Consider the following 23,784-nt stretch of genomic DNA (forward strand, 5'->3'; position numbering starts at 1 on the left):
GGATCCTGGGAGGTGGAGCTGGGGCGTCGATAGGAGAGAGCTCGAGCTTAGGGGAAGAGGAGAGGAGAGATTAGGGCAAAAAAAATTTTTTGCCCGAATCCTCCTTTTCATCGGGGATTTTTTTTAATGCCAAAAAGTGGACAAAAATGACCCTAGGTTCATTGACCGCACCCAGGGTCGTGTTGACCGCACCCGATGCCGCATCCACACGCGCACCCGCGTCGCGTCGACGCGGGTGCGGCACCTGTTTTGCCGAGTCCCTGTGACTTAGGTAGCATGGTTTGTTTATTCAATTACTCATTTCTTCTTATTTGTCTATTGCTTATTTTATGTCTATTGTTGTTAATTTGTTTGCATACATTATTTTATTTTTTTGTATATTGTTCATTCACATTGTTAGTTGTATTGTATTTGTAACTATTGTTTATTCAATTATTGATTTATTCTTTGAATAAGTTATTTAATATATTTGCCTTATAATATTCGACGACATATTTTGTTTTGCCTATTGCTTATTGTTGATTGATTTTATGTTGTATACATGTAATTAATTTTAGTAGTTTGTTGACTTTGTTTACATATTTTGTGTATTTTTAAAAAATTTAATTGGGGTACCGACTAGTCCGCCTAAGCCCCACCTAGCGCCTTTGATAACTAAGATATTTTATGCAATTCATCATTGTTTCATGTGTTATAATTTTTTTAGAATTTTTGGTAAAATGTTCTGGTTTTTTTTGAAAATTTTAAGAATTTTTTTATTAAAAATTTATATTTTTTTACAATACGCATCTAATTTTTGCCCGATCAATACAGTCATGATCGAGTGTAGTGGAGCTAACCCCAGTATAAATTGATGGGGTTTCATGTTGTGATGTAGGTGAATGAGGTTCAACTGGACCTTGACTGTTTTCAGGTTTGGTTGCATGGGATTAAACAGGCAATGAGACATTGGGTGATGCTATTGGGCAAGTCAAGCTATTGGGAACCACAGGTGAGGTGTTGGAGGATACTTCAGTGGTTTTGAAAGGAAATCTTTGTTTATAAAAAATGACATTTATTGAGATCAAGATTTTCCCTGTAGTAGGATTTACACATTGATAACCATGATGTGAAGGACAAAATATCCAACAAATATATGACATTGGAATTTGAAGTGTAGCTTGTCGTTTCTATAGGGTCTTAGACAAGGGTAACAAGCCGAACAAAAAACACTAAGAAATTCATAATCTGGCCTTCGTTTGAACTTAATTTCATAGGGTAACTTGCGATGAGTGACAATATAAGGCAATTAGTTTATCAAGTAGGTGGCAGTGCTGAATGCATAGGTCCAGTACTTGGTAGGAACACCTGGTTGGCTCATAAGACATTGTTATAAAAAATGTGTCAGGTGCTTATGTTTTGCAGCTCCATTTTTCTCATGAGTGTCCCCAAGACACTCTGTCTCCAATACCACAACTATGTAAAAAAGGATCAAGAGCTTGATATTTTCCACCACCATCAGTTTGTAAAAAATTGATTTTCCTTTCAAAAATATTTTCAACACTGGTTTTATACACCCGAAAACATGTTCTACATCGGACTTGAGAGCAATCACATATATCCAAGTATATTTTGAGAAAGCATCAACAAAAATGACATAGTAATGACAGCGATCCAAACTAAGAACTAGGGCTGGTCCCCAAACATCAGAATAACTCAAGTTTAGAGGTTTAGAAACCGTATGCAAGGAATTAAAAAACGGCAAAGCATGACTTTTTCCACTTTGACATGCTGCACAAATATTGTTTTCAAACTTATGAAAGAAATGAAGACCAAAATGACTAACTAATTGTAAAGCATGATGACCAAGGCGTTCGACTAACTAATTTAGGAACCAAATTTTATGATCCAACATTGCATCAAAGTGTGGTTGGAGCTCTTTGGTACCTAACGTTGACCATACCATATCTATCATTTGCAGTGAACAAAGTTTGCCAATTCATGCAGTTCCCTTGTGTTGATCATTGGACCACTTAAACGTATTCTACTTTATGTTAAACACACTATTTATTATAGGCTTATTATTCGACCCAAAAAACAATTTATGCAAATATTGTGAATAGCGAGGCATAAGACCCACTCATGAAGCGAGACGTAAGGCGTAAGCCTCACAATTTTTTTTTAAAAAATGACCAAATAAAAAAACAAAAATAAAGATGCAACATTCATGTACTATTAATCAATAATTAAATATTAAGGGGAGAATCTAAACTAAATTATAAAACAAATTCCAAGCAACGACTACAATCCAAGGAGAAGGAGGAGGAGAAGAACAAAAGAAGAAAAAAGAGAAGAAGAAGAAGATCGACAGAGGAAGAGGAAGGAGGAGAACAAAAGAAGACCGACAGAGGAAGGAGGAGGAGGAGAAGAAGAAGAGATGAAGAGGGAGAAGATAGACAGAAGAAGGACAAGGAGGAGAAGAAGAAGAAGAAGAGATGAAGAGGGAGAAGATAGATAGAAGAAGGACAAGGAGGAGAAGAAGAAGAAGAAGAGATGAAGAGGGAGAAGATAGACAAAAGAAGGAGAAGGAGGAGAAGAAGAAGAGATGAAGAGGGAGAAGATAGACAGGAGAAGGAGAAGAACAAAAAAAGAACGAGAAGAACAAAAGAAAAAGACACGAATGTTAAGATTAATGTATATATATATATATATATATATATATTGGGGGCCAAGTCAAACTAACTTTGACTTGCTCCCAATGGCTACAATTCTAGCCATTGGGAGTTCTTTCATTCTTTATGAAAGATGATTCCTCTCTTCTATCCTTTTTTGCTCCTCCATTATTATTTTTTCACTATTCTTCCCCTCTTTCTTATCTATAAAATGGGATGTGTGTGTATGTGTAAGGGTTGAGAGAGTGATGGATAATATTAGGCTTGTGTGTTGTTTTTTAGTGTATTTGTACTGAGTTTTAATGTAATTTTCTTTTTGTATTTTTAGTGTCCATTATAAATAGAGTTATTCATTCACTAATGTAATTTTCTTTTTGTATTTTTAATGTCCATTATGAATAGAGTTATTCATTCACATTTTTATGCGTGCCTTTTTAGCTCTTAAGTTTGTGTCCGATTTCAAAGCAAGGCATCGGGGTCTTGAAAAAGAATCGTATTAATGAATGAAATGGATTCAAGGATTTTACATTCTGGTATGTATCTTTGGCTTTTCAATTTTCATATGTATGATAAGTATTTTCTTAAAAGGAGTTATGTTAAAAATAAATATTTTTCAAGTATGTAGAAATTATTGTGTTTTGATATATGAAATATATGTCTTATATTATGGATATGTGTAGTGAAAAATTATATTTTGAAAAGATATGTGAGCTTTTGCACACTCGTTTTATTGAATGAAATTCATTGTGTGCTTATGATGTGTATCCCCTTTCTAGGATTTGTGAGTGTGTTCTTTAGAACACCTTTGTCGTTATCCACTCAAGTTGAATATTGGTGGACTCTTGGTTCGTGATTGAACACTTTTTGTTGTTATCCACTCAAGTTGAATATGTGGCTTCTTAAAATATTATGTGTTGTGCAAAATACTAAAATTCGTATTTAATGTCTCTTAACGTATGTATAAACTATCTTTGGAATTTTTAATATATTGTGATGTGATCAAGCATGAACTTTTATTATGATATATTTTTAAGGAGGTCTTTCTATCACCATTTGAATATGTTATTTCATATATGCTTGAGCAATATTGCTCTATTAAGTAAGATTATTTTCAAATGACATGTTTTGGATTAAGGCCCTTTTAAGTATATGCCTCAATAAGTCTTTATTGAATGGCATAAGCATGGCTTGTTATCATATAATAAATGTGTTTATCTTAGTGGTTTCTCTTTTGCTTATTGATATTTTATATCATGCTTCTTGGAAAGTGTTACATTGTAAGAAAAATCTTGCTTGATGTGATTATATATACGTGGATCTTTATAGATCTTTGAGAATTTTCATATGTTTGTCTTAAAATGCCTCATAGTAGACCTATGGTTTAGCTCTAACTTCTTAAGATCATGTGTTTTTATCTTTTTAATGATATTTATTAACCTTTTGTATGTGATGTACTTAGTGCACTTGTTTTTTTATTAGGAAATTTACGATCTTTTGAAGGATTCTCAAACTTCATAATTTCATTGCCTCTATGTAGAGTGCTTATATTGGACATGACTCATTATTTGCTTATTCAAGTTTGTAAAAATTGTCATAAGACATCATGTATTGCATGTAATTGCATCAATTGACACATTGTTGTGCATATGATTGTACTAATTTTCATGATAAATTTTTAATATAACTTTATTGGATTTGATTTGAAACTTATTTTTTTTAAATCAGTTATTTGATATGAATTCACCTATTTGAAAATTGATTTATGTGAGAATTTATTTCCTTCTTATGGCATTATTTTTGTCTATCACAAAATTTTATATGATGCATCATTTATAAATCATATATGTTTGTTGGGGTAAGTTGTGTGCGCCTCATTTATTTCAGTTTAGATTGTTAACTTATGGTTTGGCTCTAACTGACAGTTGTTTGATCTCTTGATTTGAGTGTGTTGTATTACTCCTTTATTGTTTTGGCCACTATTATTATTATGGATGCTTATAATTATGTTTATTTGTGATGGCTATCTATTTTTTGAAACCATGGTGTTTCGAAAGATTGTTAAAGTTGTTATTCTTATTGGTGACATTAGTGTATTTTCATTATAAGCTTTCTTACTTCGAGTGTCTTGTCTTTTTTATGCCTCTTATCTAAGTGTCATTATATGTAGACAAGAGATGTTTATTCACACCTTCGTGTGTGTTTTTAGCTCATCAATGACATTATAATTATAATCTTAATCTAATCATTGATACACTTGTTTTGAGTGTTATCATATGTAGACAAGAGATGTTTATTCACACCTTCGTATGTGATTTTAGCCCATTAACGGCATTGTGATTATGCTCTTGTTCTAGCCGTTGATACACTTGTTTTAAGTGTCATTATATATAGACAAGAGATGCTTATACACACTTTCATGCGTGTCTTTAACCCTTTAGTGGTATTATATTTATGCTTTTGTTCTAATCATTGATACATTTGATTTTTGAGGATTGAAGGTCTAATGAGGTGATTGCTTGTGATGATCAAGCTAGTGTTAAGATTTACAAAATTCATTCATTATGATGTATGAGATTTTTAAATCTCTTCGTATTTTTCTAAACTCATTTACTACTACATGAATGGTTATTAAAATATTTTCATGCATTTTGTTTTATATATGCTTTAGTTGCATGATTTATTCCATGATGAATTGTCATGCATGTTCTACATAAATTAATTATTGCTTTCTCAAGCATTTATTATACAAAAATCCTATACTTTTTTATTGTATTCTTGTAAGTCCATAAGAGGCACACTCTTGTTCCTATTCATGTTCTTGTTTGACTAATACTTCTCTAAACATTTCATTAGTAAAATTACATATTGTGTTGTATGTGCCCATTTTAGGTATTATATGCATTTGTTATGCTCTTGAAATTGTTGACACTTTGTATTATCCTTTGGTGAATTAATGCTTTTTAGCACTCAATATAGTATTGTTGATACTTGGATTCCCATCTTGTATTTGTGTCGATCCTCATTGCATTCACTTTTGTATCTGTTGATATTGCTTTTTAAGTGATCCTTTTTAGTTATATTAATTCTAAAATGAAATTGAACTATGCGTATTTTCCATTTCTCAAGTATTTATTAAGTGATTGAAATGATTTCTTATCTTCCGCTATGTAAAAATGTTTTGTGATTTAAACTCTTGTGAAGTTATTTCTTCATGGTATTAATGATTGTTTGAAAAATCCATATTTCATGTCTTTTATTCAATAATGAGATAAATATATGTATGTATTGACTTTAAATAATGCAGGGTTTCATGAATGTTTAAAGTTATTAATGATTTATAAACCTGTCTTTGAGATATTTTATGCATGCATCTCTCTTTTTGATATCATGCACTTATGTTCTCTTATTAAGAACTATGATTTCTCAAAATTAATAAATTTTTTTAAATAATTTTTGAAAAATAATAAATTTTCTTATTAAATATTTTATATATAGTGTAGTTTTGGTGTGTTTGGCCATCTACTCTCCATAATATATATGTGTGTGTGTGTGTGTGTGTGTGTGTATAGTTGAGATATTTTGTGAGTTTTATTTGCATTTTCTCAAACTTTGATGATATTGGAAATCTTAAAGACTGGTTTAGAGCATTTGTTTGAAAATCAAGAGCACCCTTTCAGGAAGCAATGAATGGAAGTACTTGATGAAGTCAAATGTAATGGGTTCTTAGCTTATATTTGCAAACTTACGGTGAGTCACCTAAAGTTTGAGGGGGGTGTTAAGATTAATGTATCATTTATATAATATATATATATATATATATATAGAATGTATGTTGTGGGCCAAGTCAAACTAACTTTGACCTACTCCCAACGGCAAACTTACGGTGAGTCACTGTAAGTTTGAGGGGGGTGTTAAGATATATATATATATATATATATATATATATATATATATATATATATATATATATATATTCTTTTTTTCTATCCATTGGGAACTCTAGCCGTTGAATCTTGAATGTCCAAACACACATCTTGAATGTCCATATATAAAATCTTCTTATAATATATGAATCTTTTTAAATTCTAGCCGTTAGGAACTCTCTCATTCTTTATGAAAGATGACACATCTCTTCTATCCTTCTTTACTCCTTTTCTCTATTATTTTTTCACTATTCTTCCTCTCTTTCTTCTCTATAAAATGAGATGATTGTATGTGTAAAGGTTGAGAGAGTTATGGGTAGTATTAAGCTTGTGTGTTGTTTTTTAGTGTATTTGTAGTGAGGTTTGAATGTAACTTTTTTTTTTATTTTTAATGTCCATTATGAATAGAGTTGTTCATTCACCAATATAATTTTCTTTTTGTATTTTGAATGTCCATTATGAATAGAGTTGTTTATTCACATTCTCATGTGTGTATTTTTAGCTCTTAAGTTTGTGTTCAAATGTATAATATTTTAATTCTTGGAGTTCATTATGGAGTGCATTGAAATCTGTACCATTTCATGACAACGAAGGAGAGAGAGAGGGGTACGAACATGATGATCCTCTTCTTCTTCCTCTGCTGAGCGAGAGGGGGGGGGGGGGATTGTTCTATGGATTTTTTTTAAAGAGGAAAAGAATTAGGCATGCACCTCATGGTGCCTTGCGCACCACTGGTGCGCCTCGAGGCACCAAAGGTAGTATACTAATTCACACTGGTTTACTAATTCCCAAATCAGATGTCCTGAGGATCTCAAATCAACTAGAGGATATGCATTATATTTTGGACATAATATTTTGTCCCAGAGTTCTAAGAAGCAAAATGTTGTTGCCCGGTCAAGCTCCGAAGCAAAATACCGAGTTGTAACAAATGTTGTACAATTGTTGCGGATGTAGTACCTTTTCAAAGAGCTTGGTGTACCCTATTCTATGTCACAGGGACTCGGCCAACTGGGTGCCGCACCCGCATCGACGCGATGCAGGTGCGGCACCCGGTGCGGTCAACCTGACCCGGGGTGCGATCAATGCACATAGGGTCATTTATGTCCAACTTTTGGACTTTATATATATATATATATATATATATATATATATATATATATATATATATATATATATATATATATATATTTGCCGCACCCCCGTACCCAAGTTTTTTCAAAGTGCCACACCCCCGCACCTGCACCCATGTGACATAGACCCTATTCCAATCCTTTTACACTCTGGTGTGATAACATTAGTGTAATGTATATGGCAGCTCATCCCGTTCTACACCAACGCAGCAAACACATGAAAATTGATGTGTATTTCGTGTGATTTGTGATGCTAAGAATCAACTTGTTGTAAAGCATCGCCCCTCACAAGATCAGCTAGCGGATATATTCACCAAGGCCCTGCCTAGTCACTGGTTCACTATTGTCAGGTCCAAACTCAATGTTTTCTCCGGGCCGTTGAGTTTGAGGGAGATGTTAAAGATTCATACTTGAACAGAAATCTAGAAGGTCTAGATTCTATAAAAGGTCTAGCTACAACGAATTCTCTAGAAGGTCGTGGATTAGTGTCCAAAAAAGAAAAATTGGTGACAAAAGGAAACTCAAGAAAATAAGGCAAGTGAAAAGAAGGAAAGTCAAACGAGGAAAAGTCAAGAAAAGAAGGCAACACATGAAAAAGTTGGTGAAAAGAAGACAAATCGAGAAAAAAGGAAGAAATAAATCAAATGAGTTGTAACCAAATTCTATTTAAAGGAACCTCTTCCTCTCGTAATTGTTGAGAGAGGAAGAGAGAAAATTGGGAACCGTGGATATAGGCATTCATAGTCGATCTTATCCATGTGATGTTTACAGTTTTTGAAACACACTTCACTTAATCCAAGGATTAAGTGATTTCATTGTCAATAAAAACACTACAGCCAAGACAAAAGTGTCATTTTTTGTCACATGATGACCAACATTCACATGGTAAAAAATTCTTAGAAAAGATGACTAATTAACCTCATCTAATCCAGCTGTCAACTATATCCATTATTTGATGGTAAACAACCAAAGGGATTTCCTGTATGTCAATAAAAACAAATGCAACATGATCATCATTGAAATGAGTTGATTCATTAAAATAATAGAGCAATAGTTAATGCTACTATAATTACCATAGATGCTTCTAGTGTGAATTTTCTGGGTCGAGGTGTCCAATGAACATCTTGGACTCTATCACCTTCAAGTTCTAGTTGTTGACGGGTCCTCTTTTTTTGGACATTTGCGGTTGTTGGGGAAGATATACCACCAAGAGAATAAGCATATGATAACATACACTTTTTTCGAGGTCTTCTTTGAGACACATTGGTCGGCTTTACATCGTCAACGTATTGAATGTTCGCCATGCCGAGAGATCTTATGCCTTTCTTTGAAGTAGCAATCTCTGCATTTCCAGGGCTTTCTGTCTCAACCCAATCATCATCATCACTTGAATCAGATGGAAGATCACTGTATGCCTCCTGAAAAAATAAACAGAACAAAAACAGGGAATGAAGCAAAACTTAGCAAAACATGGTATGTAAATGCCACATGGAAATTATAGAAAATGACAAAACTATCAAAGTTCCAACTGCTTTCCAAGATAGCATGGTGAGAGAAGAAAAAACTTGCACAGTAATGACATTCTGCTAATGAATGTCTCATTTAGCTTCCCCAAATGTAAGTCCAACCCTTTCGTTTAAAGATTCTTTCTAGGATTGATTTGGTGGGATCTTATTAATTTATCGTAAATTAAAGGATTCAGATATAACTATTCAGCTAACCTTTTGTTCCTTGAACAATCTGCAAATTTTATTCACCTTTCTACTATAGAAAATCAGCAACGACCTATTTTTGTAGTTTACTAACATATTTTTCTGCTCAGTTGCTGAATACTGTGGTTGTGGCTACCGGAACTATTCAATAGGTTACACAACACAATCCTTCCCTAGAAGTATGAAAACTGAATGAACCATCAATATGGACAGACAACCACAGAAGAAGTCTGTAGCAGGGCATAGGTACGGCCAAAAGTATTCATGAATTATAATCATTCTAAGAAGCATAATTCAAGAACTAGGCCAGACTTAGATGCTTATGAAAATTAAGAATCATATATTCATATAGCTGTATGACCCATGGTCACCAAAAAGCTTCCATATCCCCTAAAAGCTTGCTTCACATGTTACCCCAAAGCCTGCTTCCATGGATATGGGATTTTGAACAAGATAACTGTACTTTTACTAAATAATAGCACATCTCAATGAAAATAAACATGAAAATCTTCCTAAAGAAGGTTCCTATTTTTATAAATGTTGAGACCTTCAAAAGAACAGCAGGCTTGAGGAAATGATATAAAATTGGACCGAGCCATTAAAAGGTGAGGATAGAAAGTGATTACAGGGTCTTGGTTGAATTCCACATGGTGCCCTCATCGCCTCCTTAGAGATAAAGAGGAACAAAAAAAAACACAGAAAAAACGAAGACAATCTGTTAATTATGTCAAGGACCAATCCGTAGACTATTCACGGCTGCAGGCCAGGATACGTTCAAACAGTTGTTACTGCATATCATGCCAACATCAAACTTGTGGATCTGTGGTCACAGATAAGGAAACTGAAAGAAATATGTAATAATGCAGAAGGAACGAACACTGCAAAGTGGACTAAAGTTAAAAGGCTTACGTCATACAGCTTCTTGTAATCCAGGCGTTTAACATGCCTTTTCCCCGAAACTGGAGTAGAAATCTCTGTGTCGGTAACCAGGGATTTGCCTTCCTTTGACCCTTTTGAACCTGCTACATATGGAGCGGCAAGCTCAGAAAAATCAGATTGAAAACCCTGATCCTTGCTTAAAAACCCCCTATTGCAGCTTGAACCACTTGAATCAGATGTAAAATCAGATTCATCAGAACTTGAGCCTTCCTTCTCAACCTGTTCAGGGTCTGGATTGTCAGGGTCATAATCCTTATCTTCTGAATCATCTGAAGGAAGTCCCAAGTCATCACATTCCTGAGCTTCATCTGAATTATCTGCTGCCTCAGAAAATATTTTCTGCAATCAAAGTTAACCAGATGAAGGGCTTTAACAATGACTACACTACAACTATACATTTATAATAGGTATTGGAAAGTTTAATCTAATTATTAATAAAATAGTTGAACCACCATAATGTCCATTAATCTTCAACTTCACCTCCCAGTTGTCTTCAATGGAAAGGTTAGTTTCTTGATAATCGTTCAGTAAGATAATTAAATCAAGTTTGCAAGCACATCCAGGGCACAGCCAACTTTCATCTCCAGGAGGAACTAAAAAAGAAATGTGAAGCAAGCTCAGAAAAGTATGTTGCATACATAAAACTTAAAAGAGTATAACAGCTGTTTTAGTATCACATTAACACCATACTTTGTTCTTTAAGCAGAGGAGGTTCCAAACACATCTGATGAAATCCACGATTGCAAACCCCATCACAGAGTATGATGTCATTATCAGCAGACAAGTCCCTTGATAGACATTTAGCACAGAAAATCTGAGACATTGACATTGAACAGATAAACTTCTCAATTTTACATCACTTATCCAGACTTACGAAATTCTGAAATAATCCATGAAGTTTCAAAATGTAACCCACTGAAAGCACTTTACATACATCTTCACTGTAAATTTGTCCTTGAGAATCAAATAAAAAATCTTGATGCTTTCCTTCAGCACATAAAGACTCCAAATGTTTAAATAAATCACGTATTTTCAACTTGCATTGCAAGATTTCTGATGCAGCACGTTGGATCTCCTTCTGAGGCTTGACCTTTTCCTGACTGGAAAACAACAAAAATTATATAAGGTTAATAAGTTGCCAATGACACGGACTTCAAATTCAGTGTACTTATCATCAGATGTTGCACCATCATATATAAGCAATTAGTCAAGAAGAAAGCATCTCAGGTGTTATCATGAAAGCTTTTAAGAAAATAACACCAACCAATATAATGATCATGCAATAAGGTAGTTATGAAAGGCTAGTGCATGTCATCAAGCTCACCCAGGCCAGACAGGCCACACTACGAACCCGTATGCAAACTTTGTGCCCTAAAATGAAAAAGCAACAATCAAAACAGAAAAGCTAGCCATACCATACTTTATGAAAAGGTGAAGTGTCCAGAACAATTTTTGGCATAAAACAAAACCATACAAATCCAAATCCAAAAGAATATGCACCATTAATGAGCATGTAAGTCATCAACACAAAACCAACATATTTTCAGATTAGTGCATCTATTAAACATACAATGCACAAACCTTTGCCCATTCCAACCTTCACCAGAGTAAGCATCAATAAGGCTCTGCTCATAATGTATTCGACTAACTATATATTTCACACGCTTTCTGATTCTAGAAAATTCATCAGTTGATGTTGGCTTTTCTTGTTTCATCTTTCTTCCGCGCCTTCTACTGACAGGAGGCTGTGATGAGTTAAGATTTGCATCTTCAAGAGTTTTAGTAGTTGCATTTGCATCTGATGACCGTAAGGAATAACTTGTTCTTGTTTTTGATGGATGCTTTGCCTTCCTACATTGTGATCTGCTTGAGCTCTTTGACCCATCCTTATGCAAGTCATTGCCACCAAGGCCGGTGTCAGCAGTTTTCAGGTCTTTGGTTTCGCTGGAAAATTGTCCAGCATCAACAGGTATTTCTGCTTCTGTACTAACTTTTGTAGAAATCCTTTTTGAATGTTCAGCAGTGGGCTTTTTTTCCTCTGAAGTCTGTGTGCAGCCTGAATAGTTCACTGCAAGGAAACATTCCTGCTCCACAGAACCAACCTCCATTTATTATATTCAACTTACTTGATATGAATGTATTGTACTTGCAAGTTGCAATGAATCATGAACAAAAATGCAAGTGTGGTTCAATTGACATAAAAAAAGAGGCCCTTGGATCTCCAAGAATGTATATATGCATGAAGTGCTGATACCCGAACTGCATATTGGCAAAAGACCCGCCAAAACTCAAATACTAAGCCACAAGAATATCAGCTGGTATTCCTGAAAAGAAATGGTGGTTCATCAGTGAAAACGCAGAAAAAGAAACAATACTGAGGGAATTTTGAAAAAGAAAGATTGGAAGAGAGGAAGAAGAAGAGATTAGTCACAACAAAAGAGGTCCCGAAACAGCATGCACTATCCAGCAATAGGTCTCATACTCATTTCTCATTTCTCCATCATTGTATATTTGTATTGCATCTCCAATTATGATTTAGAAGTGGGTCAAATATACCAGTAAAGAAGACTGAAGCACCATGAAACATGAAAATCAAACATCCAGAAGCAACAAATAAATGCAATAACCCCACAATATCTAAGAGAACAATCACAAAAACAGAAGTTTATATCAATTCATGCTTCACCTACACAAGAATCCAAGGACACAAATCCAGCGTCTGAAACGGCCAAAATATTTCTAAAACCACTGCTACTTATATGTAAATTTCAACAAGAGAGGAAAAAGACCTTGATTTTCCAATGCCATAAGTTACCAGTCAAAAGTTCTTTCATGAATGTTTCTACATATTCAACCGGAATTCACTGTTTCATCTGTTCCTAGGCTTCCAAAATGTAAAAATTTAGTTTTTTCAGAGTCCACATAAAACGCTAAAAGCTAGGTTTCCAATTCCAGCAAGAAACCCATGAAGAATGACACTTCGTGTGACCTTTATTTCATGATCATGGCTTATAAAAGACACCACCAGATAGACTGGAAGAGGCTCCACGCCGACGATGATCATCAGTTTGATAAAAGGGAAATGGATCCCCAAAACCTTTGCTACTCTAATCTGTACTCAAGAGTTACTTTATTTCATCTTAATTTGTGCAAGAAACGTAGAATCAAAATTGCACTTCAGAAGCAAATAACCTCACCAACATTGCCAACTTTTCACGAACCATGAGTCTCTAAGCTTAGCAAAAATGCAACAACTGTGTTCACTTACATCTCGTAACCGACACCAAACAGCTCTGCCCCATGCTTTCTCTCGTACTACACCACCCTTCGGTATAGCAAAAGGGTCGGACCTCCAACATCACCACCACCAACTTACTCATTTACTTTCCGCCAACTACATAGGCAAAAGCCACAGACGAGCAGACTCACCACCACAACAGTTCCATACCTCACACACTCAATTACACTCCCAAGTAGGCTAATATCCCAAAAGAAAGTAATACCATTCAAACACGCAATCCCACCCACGATACTCCCATCTTAAAACATGCAATCCTTAGCCTCTCCAGTCAAACCATAAACGATATGAAATATACAAATACCACCAGTACCGAGTGTGTAAGAATCAACTTCACACATTATATGAAGATTGGAACACATCCCAAACAGAACGCCCAATAAAGAAAACGTGAAATAGACCACCTAGATTAAACAAAGAATATATAAAACATTGGGTATAACATTAATGAAAAAAAAATTGAAAGCAAGATCGATACTCCACGAACTAAATATCAAATCATCCAATTGCATCAAACACGACTACACCGAGAGCAAAGACGCAAGCAAAAAGTATTCCAAATCAAGGAAACCCTAAAAACCTTGGATTTTCTGGTCTACCTCACACCATCCTCCGAACGAACAAGATTTAGGTGCATGAAGACTAAACGCAAAGAACACACTGAAGGAAGGACGATGAAGAAAGGAGGAGGAGGAATCCTACATGCCCACCATCTTGGTTCTCCTTCCTCCTTTTGGATCGATCAAAGGGCTTCGACGGCGGTGTTCCGGATGGAACCCAAACACAAAATGAGCTCGATTGAAGATTTCCCGGCCTTTTCGGCCCTCTGTCTGATCGGAGAACCACCCCCCTTTCTCGAAAAAACACCAAGAGTCAAGCAGCCAACATCGGCTTGTAAACTGGGTCGGATGTCGGCCAGGTTAAGGTTGACTCAATATTAGATCCAATCCGAAGGAGTTGGGGTTCAATTAATATCTGAATCTAGAATTCCGGATCTGAATATGGTCTGCCTATTTTGATTAGGTCTGAGAAACAAGTCCAGCCGCTCGTGGCTCGGCTCATACCGTAAATAGCTCGCCTAAATCCGTAAAATATGCTCGACAAGCTAAACTTGAATAACAAGTAAGCCCATGGAGTTTTACGCTGTCAGAAAACGTAAGTATGGCAGGCAGAGGAAAATAAATAAATAAATAAAATAAAAGCTAAATGAGAATAATAGGTAATCAACACAATAAAATATATTTTAAATATGCTTTATATGGATAGCATTTGTTAGGACTCATGGGTAAGGAACCTCATGATGAAACTCATAGAGAGAGGTTTTGACCAAATCTGACCTTATGGATGTCTTCAACGTTGGTTAAAATAGTAAGAATCAACCCGTGGATCATTGTTTTTTAAAGTAAAAATGTGTTTTAAAGTTTGAAATTTTATCACATTGTACACGTACTAGAAAAAACATGATCCGGTTTGAACTAAACTTAAAATGTAAATAACTTTGGGAGGGTCACACGAGTAAAATAAATAAATATCACACTTTTTACTGGGGCTCCTTACCCACAACGGTAGTAGACAGAGAAACCATTGAAAAATAAAAACATTTTCATTATGTATGACAAAAATGATATATCCAAAACTGCCCCACAATTTACCAAATCCACTCAATGGACAATACCGCAGGTTCTTAATTTTTCTTGATGCTTTTAACCTTGGCAAATATGAATTTTCAAATTTTGTACATCATGACACTAAAATAAAACATCCATAGAACTCGTCGACAAAATCATAGCGAAGGTTGCAATATTGTAAAAAAGATCACAAAATTCCAAAAAAATTGTGAAATTATGAATGAGTAGGTCCAATAATTGTGAAATTACGGATGAGTATCGCACATCATGTTACAAAAATACCTTTAAGTGTTGCAGAAGTCCGTAGTTTCCAAAATTTTGAAAAAGTATCACACGACATATTGTGAAATTACAAAAAATTTGTGAAAGTCTGGTATTGCAAAATTTCTTATTTGAATCACATCGATATTATAAAATTCTTATTCAATAGTATTTTTTTTGTTCAAGTACCAATTCAGTTTAATATTGTATTGCAAGTTCATTTTTTTCATGATGGATTGGTTATGATATTTACGCAGAATTGTCAGCCATTGCAGTGCAAGACATTTGTAAGCAATCAAACTGGTATTTACTTTTGTATATGTTTGTTAACTCGTTTTATATATGTTTGTTCACTTGGTATATGAATGTTACATGTATTATTGTGGAATATACGTCCTTTTGTATATGCAATACTTGTGATTAGATGAACCATTAAATTTCACACAAATATACCATGTTCTTGATCATATTTTTTTTCTATGATATTTGTTGCATGCTTACTGAGTAACATTTTTTTATGAGCATGCAACTGTAGTTAGACGTTCAATGATAAAGTTATATAAACGTGAAAGGAAGATCATTTGTGAGGAGTGAAAGAAAATAAGGGTTGAATTTGCAACAATGAAAGTTGATGATACGTTTAAACCAAAGGATGTACTTGCGCTTGTTGATATAGAGAAGACATCGGACAATGAGATGACCGATGGCGATGAGAATTTATAGGAGCTTTGGGCACTCATGAGTAGTTTTTGTTGATGGTTGTGTATATAATAAAAACTTCAAAATTTTGATAGAATAAATAATGAATAAATTTTATTTAGATGACTATGCATATTTTATACTATGAATATGGACCTGCGATATTGTTCATTTAGCAAATTTGGTAAATTGCATGATTTTTGTTGTATCCTAGGGTCATTTTTCAAAAAATAAAAGAGACATGTTCAAGAAAAAACAAAGCTAACATAATAAATGAAAAAACTAAATAGGAAGGGAAACACATTTCCTAAAAATCTTTAAGATGGAAAACGTGTTTTCCATATTCCTTTAAGGTGAGAAATGTTGTTCTCGTCATTTTTTTTAGCATTTTTTTAAACATTTCATAAACACAGTGTTTCTTGTTTCATAAATGCATTTTTCATCCTCTTATAGAGTTTCCAAAAACCTTATACTGGATTCATAGAAAACAAGCCAAACGTATTGATTTTCATGTAAAATAAATATATGCATATAATTGGTTGGGTTAGACCTAGTTTTGACCTAGATCTGAACATGTTTGTGTATCCGATTTTGATTAGAATTCAAGTATATCTGATATTAATTGTTCCAACTTATATTTAGATATAGACTATCTCGATATGATAATGCAAGTCGTATTAAATTTAGAATTGGATTAGAGCTCAGACCTGTTTGTAACCCCGCCCTGCCCACAAATCCTTCCTACTTTAGTTTCACTTTTTCTTTCTTTTTTTTTTCTTTTTAAAAGGAAGGGAGAATGCCATGAAAATAGCATAGTAAGAGGAAAATGAGAAATGGAGGAGAGAAAATAGGAAATGTTTCACCACAATTAAGTTAAAAAACAATAAAGTGTTTTGGTAAGTGATACATTGATTTTAAAAACTATTTAGGCATGCACTTCCACTTTATATACCGGTTCATAACCTTTTTTATCCAATCACACGCTAAAACCTTCATAGAATTTTGATAGTAGTGTGAAATACTACTTAATAAGAAAATTAACTATATATGTATATATATATATATATATATATATATATATATATGGTACAAGCGATTTTACCCATAACCTAGTTTGAATCTCACGATGTGAGTTGTTTTGGTGTTCAATATGCTCGATTTAATAGTAATATACTCTTGGGTAAATTTTTTTGACGAAAAATATATTTTTATGAGTTGAGAAAATTGATGCCTTCATGGCTATTGATTTTTGAGTAACTGAAAAAACTTGTATATAGATTGGATTCTTGTGATCCTGTAACGTTTTAAAAAATTCAACCATTTTACAATTTTCCTAAATTCAAAATTTTGAGAAAAATTTAAAACTTTTTTATTCATTATAAAGTTTTATATGATTTTTGAAAGTAATATGTCAACAAGTTCATCCATAACCATATTTCAATCGTTCCAAATGCTAGACGACCTACCTGAGTGCAAGCGCGAGTGTATATTAGTCTCCCAGTATCATATTCAGTACAAAATTATCCATAAACACAACTCGATTGAGATTATTATTTTAAGGATCCACGTATATAAAAAATATGAAAAACAAAATTTATTTAAGGTTTAAGACAATTGAGGAGTTACATAAAGAATTAAAAATTCTAAACCATGAGCATAACCATTGCATTAGTGAAAGGACAAAATTCAGAAATATTCTCATTCCAAAATATTACAATTCTTAAAACGTAAAGATCCTGACATAAAAAGTTAAATTGTTATAAGTTTATAACCATAAAAATTTGCCTGGGTCCTCTAGGGATCGTAATAGGTAAGGGTGGAGTCTTCAGTCGTGTAACAACCCCCACTTCGCTTTAGTCCTCCATAAGGTCATTTATAATATTGTAGGATATCAACCACTTGCCCGTAAGAAACCCAAAACTAAACTTGGAGAATATAGATCAAGTTTGTAATGATATAATCAAAGTGTGATTCTATGATCGTTAAATTTGAGGTGTTTACAGATTCCTATCATTAATAAAAATAAGGGTCAATAAAATCCACATCAAAATATGCACGTAACATGCAACCACATTTATCATTATTCATTTGATGACATTTATAATTACGTAAGTTGTATCCATAAAACTCAAACTCACATTCACTTTTATTCATGGCATCAAACATTACATTCATTCATATCCATGATAAGTGTCCACATAAATGGATAAGAATTCACATAGCAGGCTTTAATGTAAAATAAAACACAACAGTCCATAAAAATGTAAACTTTCACTTTCTTTATCTTTAAAAAGAGCATACTAATGACTATGATATGCATTGCCTAAATTATTAATTCTCGTGTTCATTCTGAGAACATTTATGCACTTTTGCATTTAAATTATATATATGGAACAAGCCCTTATTCAACCTTTTTGTGTGTCTCACCCACACAAGCACCGCACGTGCAACAACCAAGTTCATGGCTTGTATAAATAGGTTAATTACATGACCAACATAAACATGTCTTTTTCATTCACATGTAATAATTCATATGCAACAACCATGCAAACCTTAGTAGTCTCTACATGTTCACATCTATATTTTATGTATATGATAGCAGTGATCTTAAAAATATAATTCATTATTTCTCTTGTTTATTCAGACCCATCTGATACAAAAGAGGGTATAGACATTCAGAAACAACTATAAGAGTATTTATTATTCTATATATTTTATTTATCCGTATATGGCTTAACTGGTTCTTTTTCAAGCAATTTAACCCTGCAATGCAGCGATTGGGAGAATGTACCCATACTCCTAGGTCTTGGTTTACATCAAACCAAAATCGCTGACGAAAAAATTGAACATGCATCCCTAACTCTGCAGAGCTGTAGTAGTACTATCACCTATGACTCATTGATAAACCTATTCCTAACCTCCGTGGGACAGAGACAAGAAGCGTCTTCAACTTTCAAAAACTTAATATGTTGCATGAGGCTTGTATCGCCCTTCTCTCTCCAGAGAAGATAAGAGATCAGGACGAACCCAGTCATCTCAGAGAGCCTGATTTCACCGGCGCTTTAAATGGACTCATAGTTCAGGGTTATCTTTATTATTAAGTCATAGGTCACATTCAAGTGTCATAATCTCACAGAATAACCCTCTTATGCCTTCAGGCATGATATCAAGAGCTCATACTCTCTCGCATGACTAAAATAATTTATGCATATGCATGACTTGAAACTTACATGCCCTCATACATGTACAAGACATAATCATAATTACTTTCATTCATAATCCTATCATGCCAGGATTTATTCTACACATGTTCTCATACATGATCCATTTCTAATATGCTTTCATGTATGATTTAATTGCAACATACCTTATGCATGATTTTTCCACATGTATATCTATGCATGAAATATGTCATAGATGATTTAATTTTTCGTACATAATACATATCACATCATAATTAGCACACAAATAAGATACACATTAACACATATTCTTGTTCACATGCATGATACATTTATTTTAAAACATACTCATGATACATACTTTACATACATGATGTGCTTTACTCATTTATTAATTCACACTAGTATTCAATGCAATCATGCCAAACACATCAATTTATGCAATATATATTTCGCATAATGTATGCTCAAACATGTGCCTGCAGCAAATACACTTTATATTCTGCTAAATAAAATCATGACATGCATGATCTCCGTACTACAAAAATAAGATCACTTATATTCTCATACATTTAAATCATACATAACATGATCTTTGAACTACAATAGCAATCTTAGATATCCATAACCAAGTGAGTGTGTGAGTATATAACGGTGTGACATACAAGCACTTTTATCTCCATACATTCAAATCATGCTCAGCATCATCTCCGAACTACAGTTACAATAGTCCTATATATCCACAACTAAGTGAGTATGTGAGAAGGAAAGTGTTGCATATAATAAAAGTAAATCCATTGTATGATACATTTGCACCACATACTTATCATGAGTAGATACCTGATTTGCAAGTTGTATTAATTTCAATATGCATGATTTTTCTAGCCGCAAGCGATACTTAGCATTATGTATCGTTTATTTTTTTCATCTTCGTACCTACAAATCAATTGACACAATGCAATATATTGACCTCTAAGAATTTTCTAATGTTACAACTAAATTATTGTTTTAATTTAAGTACATTTTGATTGTGAACATAAATTATGCATGTGCATATGCGACACCCGCATTAGCGATTTGTGTGTTAACAAGGTTAACTACGCACTTTCACACACTTTTAAGTGCATGTTTATGATGCAAACTACGAAGTTAAAGTCTATATATAACATGTATAAAACCTATTTTGAAACAAACTTTCAAACATGCATATCCAGTCTTTGAAAACTCTTTTTGAACCCTTGTTCGGAAACTACATTTAAGAACTAGGATTCAGTTCCACATAGACATTTCGCCGAACACATCGCGTGTGGCAAAATTCTCAAGGCATACTCGAACTTTAATATTATGCAACATACTTAACAATGTTAATACACTACACTAATCATGCTAATGACAAAATAAATGAATTTACAAATTTAATTCATGCAAAACCATCTAATTAAGCAATTCTAACTTGAATTACTACATTTGTACTACACAATGATTCTCACTCGACATAGTACTGGAATATATGAGATTAATACCAAACAATAAAGATTTACATTTTATAAATTTAGTTTAGGGATCCTATCTTTGCGATGCGATGAAAAATGTAACAAAACTTGAAAACCAATAAGTTCCGCGAAAAACTGCAACTGATTTGCCACATAGGCAAAATACCAAATACTTGGTGTGCGATATGCAACACCTAGCGAAAATTCCAAAATAGGGTCAGTGAATGTCCTCTCACAATAAGAGAGTGTTAACCACGTAACAATAAATTCATCAAAATACGCTTTCGCACATACACGACAAAATTTATGATATAAGTCGGTAATCTGAATCAGTGTTGTGAGAGGCGTACGCCTCAGTACCTGAAGCGTACGCCTCAAAGGCGAGGCACACGCTCAAGGTACTGAGGCGTTGCTGTGATACACCCCTCATCAACCTCCGACCAGTTGTGACCACCGACCACCGGAGTTGTTGCAGTTGCTGCTCAGTCTTTTCCAACCATCGGACGACCAGCATATCCCTCGCTTCCGTACCAACTGAGCGCGTGATCCTTCTCTTACTGCCTCCCCTCCCACCGCTTCACTTCCATACCAGTTGTGAGAGGCGTACGCTTCATAGGCGAAGCGCAGGCTCAATGCCTCGCTTCGCCTCATCGCATTTAACAACCTTGATCTGAATAGCGAAAACCATGAAACAACCTAATAAAAGTCCATAACATGATTGGACCACTGGAGTATCCTCACCAATTTGCATGATGCCCAATGCATTGCCATAATGACATGCAAAACTACGCACCCAATTTCAAAGGAAAAACTATATCCCCTTGAAAATCAAATCCAAAATTGAGAAAACAGATGGGGAAGTGAGGGACATACTTGTTGTCATGATTGACAGCGGTGTCGACAACTCAACATGATTTTAATGTTGGGGATCAGGCACGCAAAATGAGGCAAGCCAAAACAATAAAAATTGATTAGAAATTTACTTAAGCAACGAGGGACCCACTGCTAAGAATTAAAAACAACGAACGCTATAATAAACCTATACCCACTAATGAATGTGGAATCGAGTTTAACCTGCTGGGACAGAGTTCCCCCAATAGCAGACAACACGGTTTCTTAAAAAAATATGACTCATAAAAGAATGAAAATGCGCTCACACGAATATAAACCCGAATCTGGAATCATCACTAGCGATTGTGGCCATGCTCGACCTACTGCAGAGAGATAGCGAGACAAGAAAGAAAAAAAATAAAAGAAAACAAAGATGTAACGATCCAGCCAATCGGCTGAGCAAAAGAATGACATCGTGTGCTCTGGCGAAGAATCGATCACGGTCGATTCTGGGAAAAATAGAAAAAGAACAACCCCAATGGAAGAAGAATAAGGAGGAATTGGGGATGGGCTCACCAAACGAATCTTCATGGCTGGTGGAAATGGCTCGATGGCTCCGGCAGTGGCTGGAATTCCTGGCTAAGAGAGGGATTCAGGTGAGGAGCCATGTGCGAGAGTGGTACATGACACGCCAGTTTGGGGGGGGGGGGGGGGGGGGGAATAGGCAGCGAACAGGTGGTCGGAGGTCCGGTGGAACTCGGTGGGTGCTGGCTGGGTTGAGAAAAGAAAAGGAGGAGAAGGAGGTGAGAAATGGGGGTTTGGGGGGTCGGCTGCGTGAAAGTAGCAGCAATGAGCCCTAAGAAAACCGATCCAAACCGGGTCCCAGTTTGGTCCGGTTTGCTCCAAAACTAACCCAATCTATGTCAACAAAAAAAAAAATAAAATAATACGAACCTAACCTACTTGACTAATATAATTTATTTTTAAACAATATTTGTAAAAAAAAAATCACAATTAGAATAGAGTGAAATATTCGTTTAATCGCTTAAAACCGATAAAACTTTATGTTTGGTTTGCTCCGATTGGATCCAACTCGTATAGAGTTCGAATCCATTCTAAATCCACAAATTTTATTTCATTTCTTTCTCAAAATGATTTCTTACATATTATTCACATCAATTACTCATTTAAAATTTAAATAGTTTAGGGATTTTGGTATTTTCAAAAATAACAATTTATTGATTAGAGTGTTTCTCGTAAATTATTTTATGATTAAAATGCTCTTTTGATAGAATTTCTTCTGAAACTACCAAAATACATCTAATTAGGTTTGAATCACTTTGATAACATCTTGATGAGTCATAATTCCTTAAAATAATTAGTTCAATTAATAGATTAAATATTTTAAATAGTACTTTTAATTACAATAACCAAAATACCCTTTATTCGAATTTGTTTCAAAAACCACCAAATTGTGTCTAGTTAAGTTCAAAAGATATTGAAAATACCTAGATGAGGTTGTGACTCTCTCTCAAACAATTTATTTTTCATGATCATTTGAATATTTTAATAATAATTTATCTAAAAAATTTCTTAAAATAGCCATTTTATCCTTATTGCCCAGAAAGATATAATTAAGCATATAAAATGCTCAAAATTAACATTTAAAAGATAGAAGCACATTTTTTACTCGAAGGTAAAGCTAATTCATTATTTTTTTAATATCTCAAAAATTTACAAATTTTACATATTCAAAGGTCGTTTCTCACTAAACAAAACCTATAGATCGCATCCATGGTGTTAGATATGAGAAAAAAACCCAAACCAGGGGTATTTGACCCTATTTTTTAGGTCGTTTGCATCTACAAATCTTAACCATATATATATAGTTAATTTGCTACAATCCATTGCAAATACAATCAACTTAGTGAACTCCACTCTTTTTGTTTTTGTTACATACATCATATATAGATGTGGTCTACATATTTTATACACAATGAATTTTTATTAATTAAAAAAAACATGATCCAAGAGTTG

At 34.1% G+C, this 23,784-nt stretch overlaps 1 protein-coding gene across 5 annotated transcripts in view; it reads right to left on the minus strand.

Moving 5' to 3' along the window:
• The window catches only part of LOC149841734 (homeobox protein HOX1A-like), a 29,734-nt gene extending 7,308 nt beyond the window's left edge, over positions 1 to 22,426 (minus strand). Inside the window, exons 1-7 of one of the 5 annotated variants that reach the window (XM_089998669.1) lie at positions 22,324 to 22,426; positions 11,937 to 12,679; positions 11,290 to 11,455; positions 11,046 to 11,169; positions 10,836 to 10,948; positions 10,326 to 10,694; positions 8,778 to 9,122 (exon numbers count right to left, since the gene is read on the minus strand). In XM_089998669.1, the coding sequence (XP_089854795.1) occupies positions 8,778 to 9,122; positions 10,326 to 10,694; positions 10,836 to 10,948; positions 11,046 to 11,169; positions 11,290 to 11,455; positions 11,937 to 12,463 (1,644 nt within the window). In that variant the 5' untranslated portion in view covers positions 12,464 to 12,679; positions 22,324 to 22,426. Of the gene's footprint in view, positions 1 to 8,777; positions 9,123 to 10,325; positions 10,695 to 10,835; positions 10,949 to 11,045; positions 11,170 to 11,289; positions 11,456 to 11,936; positions 12,680 to 13,623; positions 13,716 to 14,233; positions 14,640 to 22,323 lie in introns of those variants that run through there. The other 4 variants (XM_089998666.1, XM_089998667.1, XM_089998668.1 and 1 more) reach the window with 4 other exon arrangements.
• Between the last annotated feature and the right edge of the window lie 1,358 nt (positions 22,427 to 23,784).

This window comes from Nuphar pumila, chromosome 3 (genome assembly GCF_984573655.1).
Source record: "Nuphar pumila chromosome 3, dmNupPumi1.hap1.1, whole genome shotgun sequence".
Classification (NCBI taxonomy): Eukaryota; Viridiplantae; Streptophyta; class Magnoliopsida; order Nymphaeales; family Nymphaeaceae; genus Nuphar; species Nuphar pumila.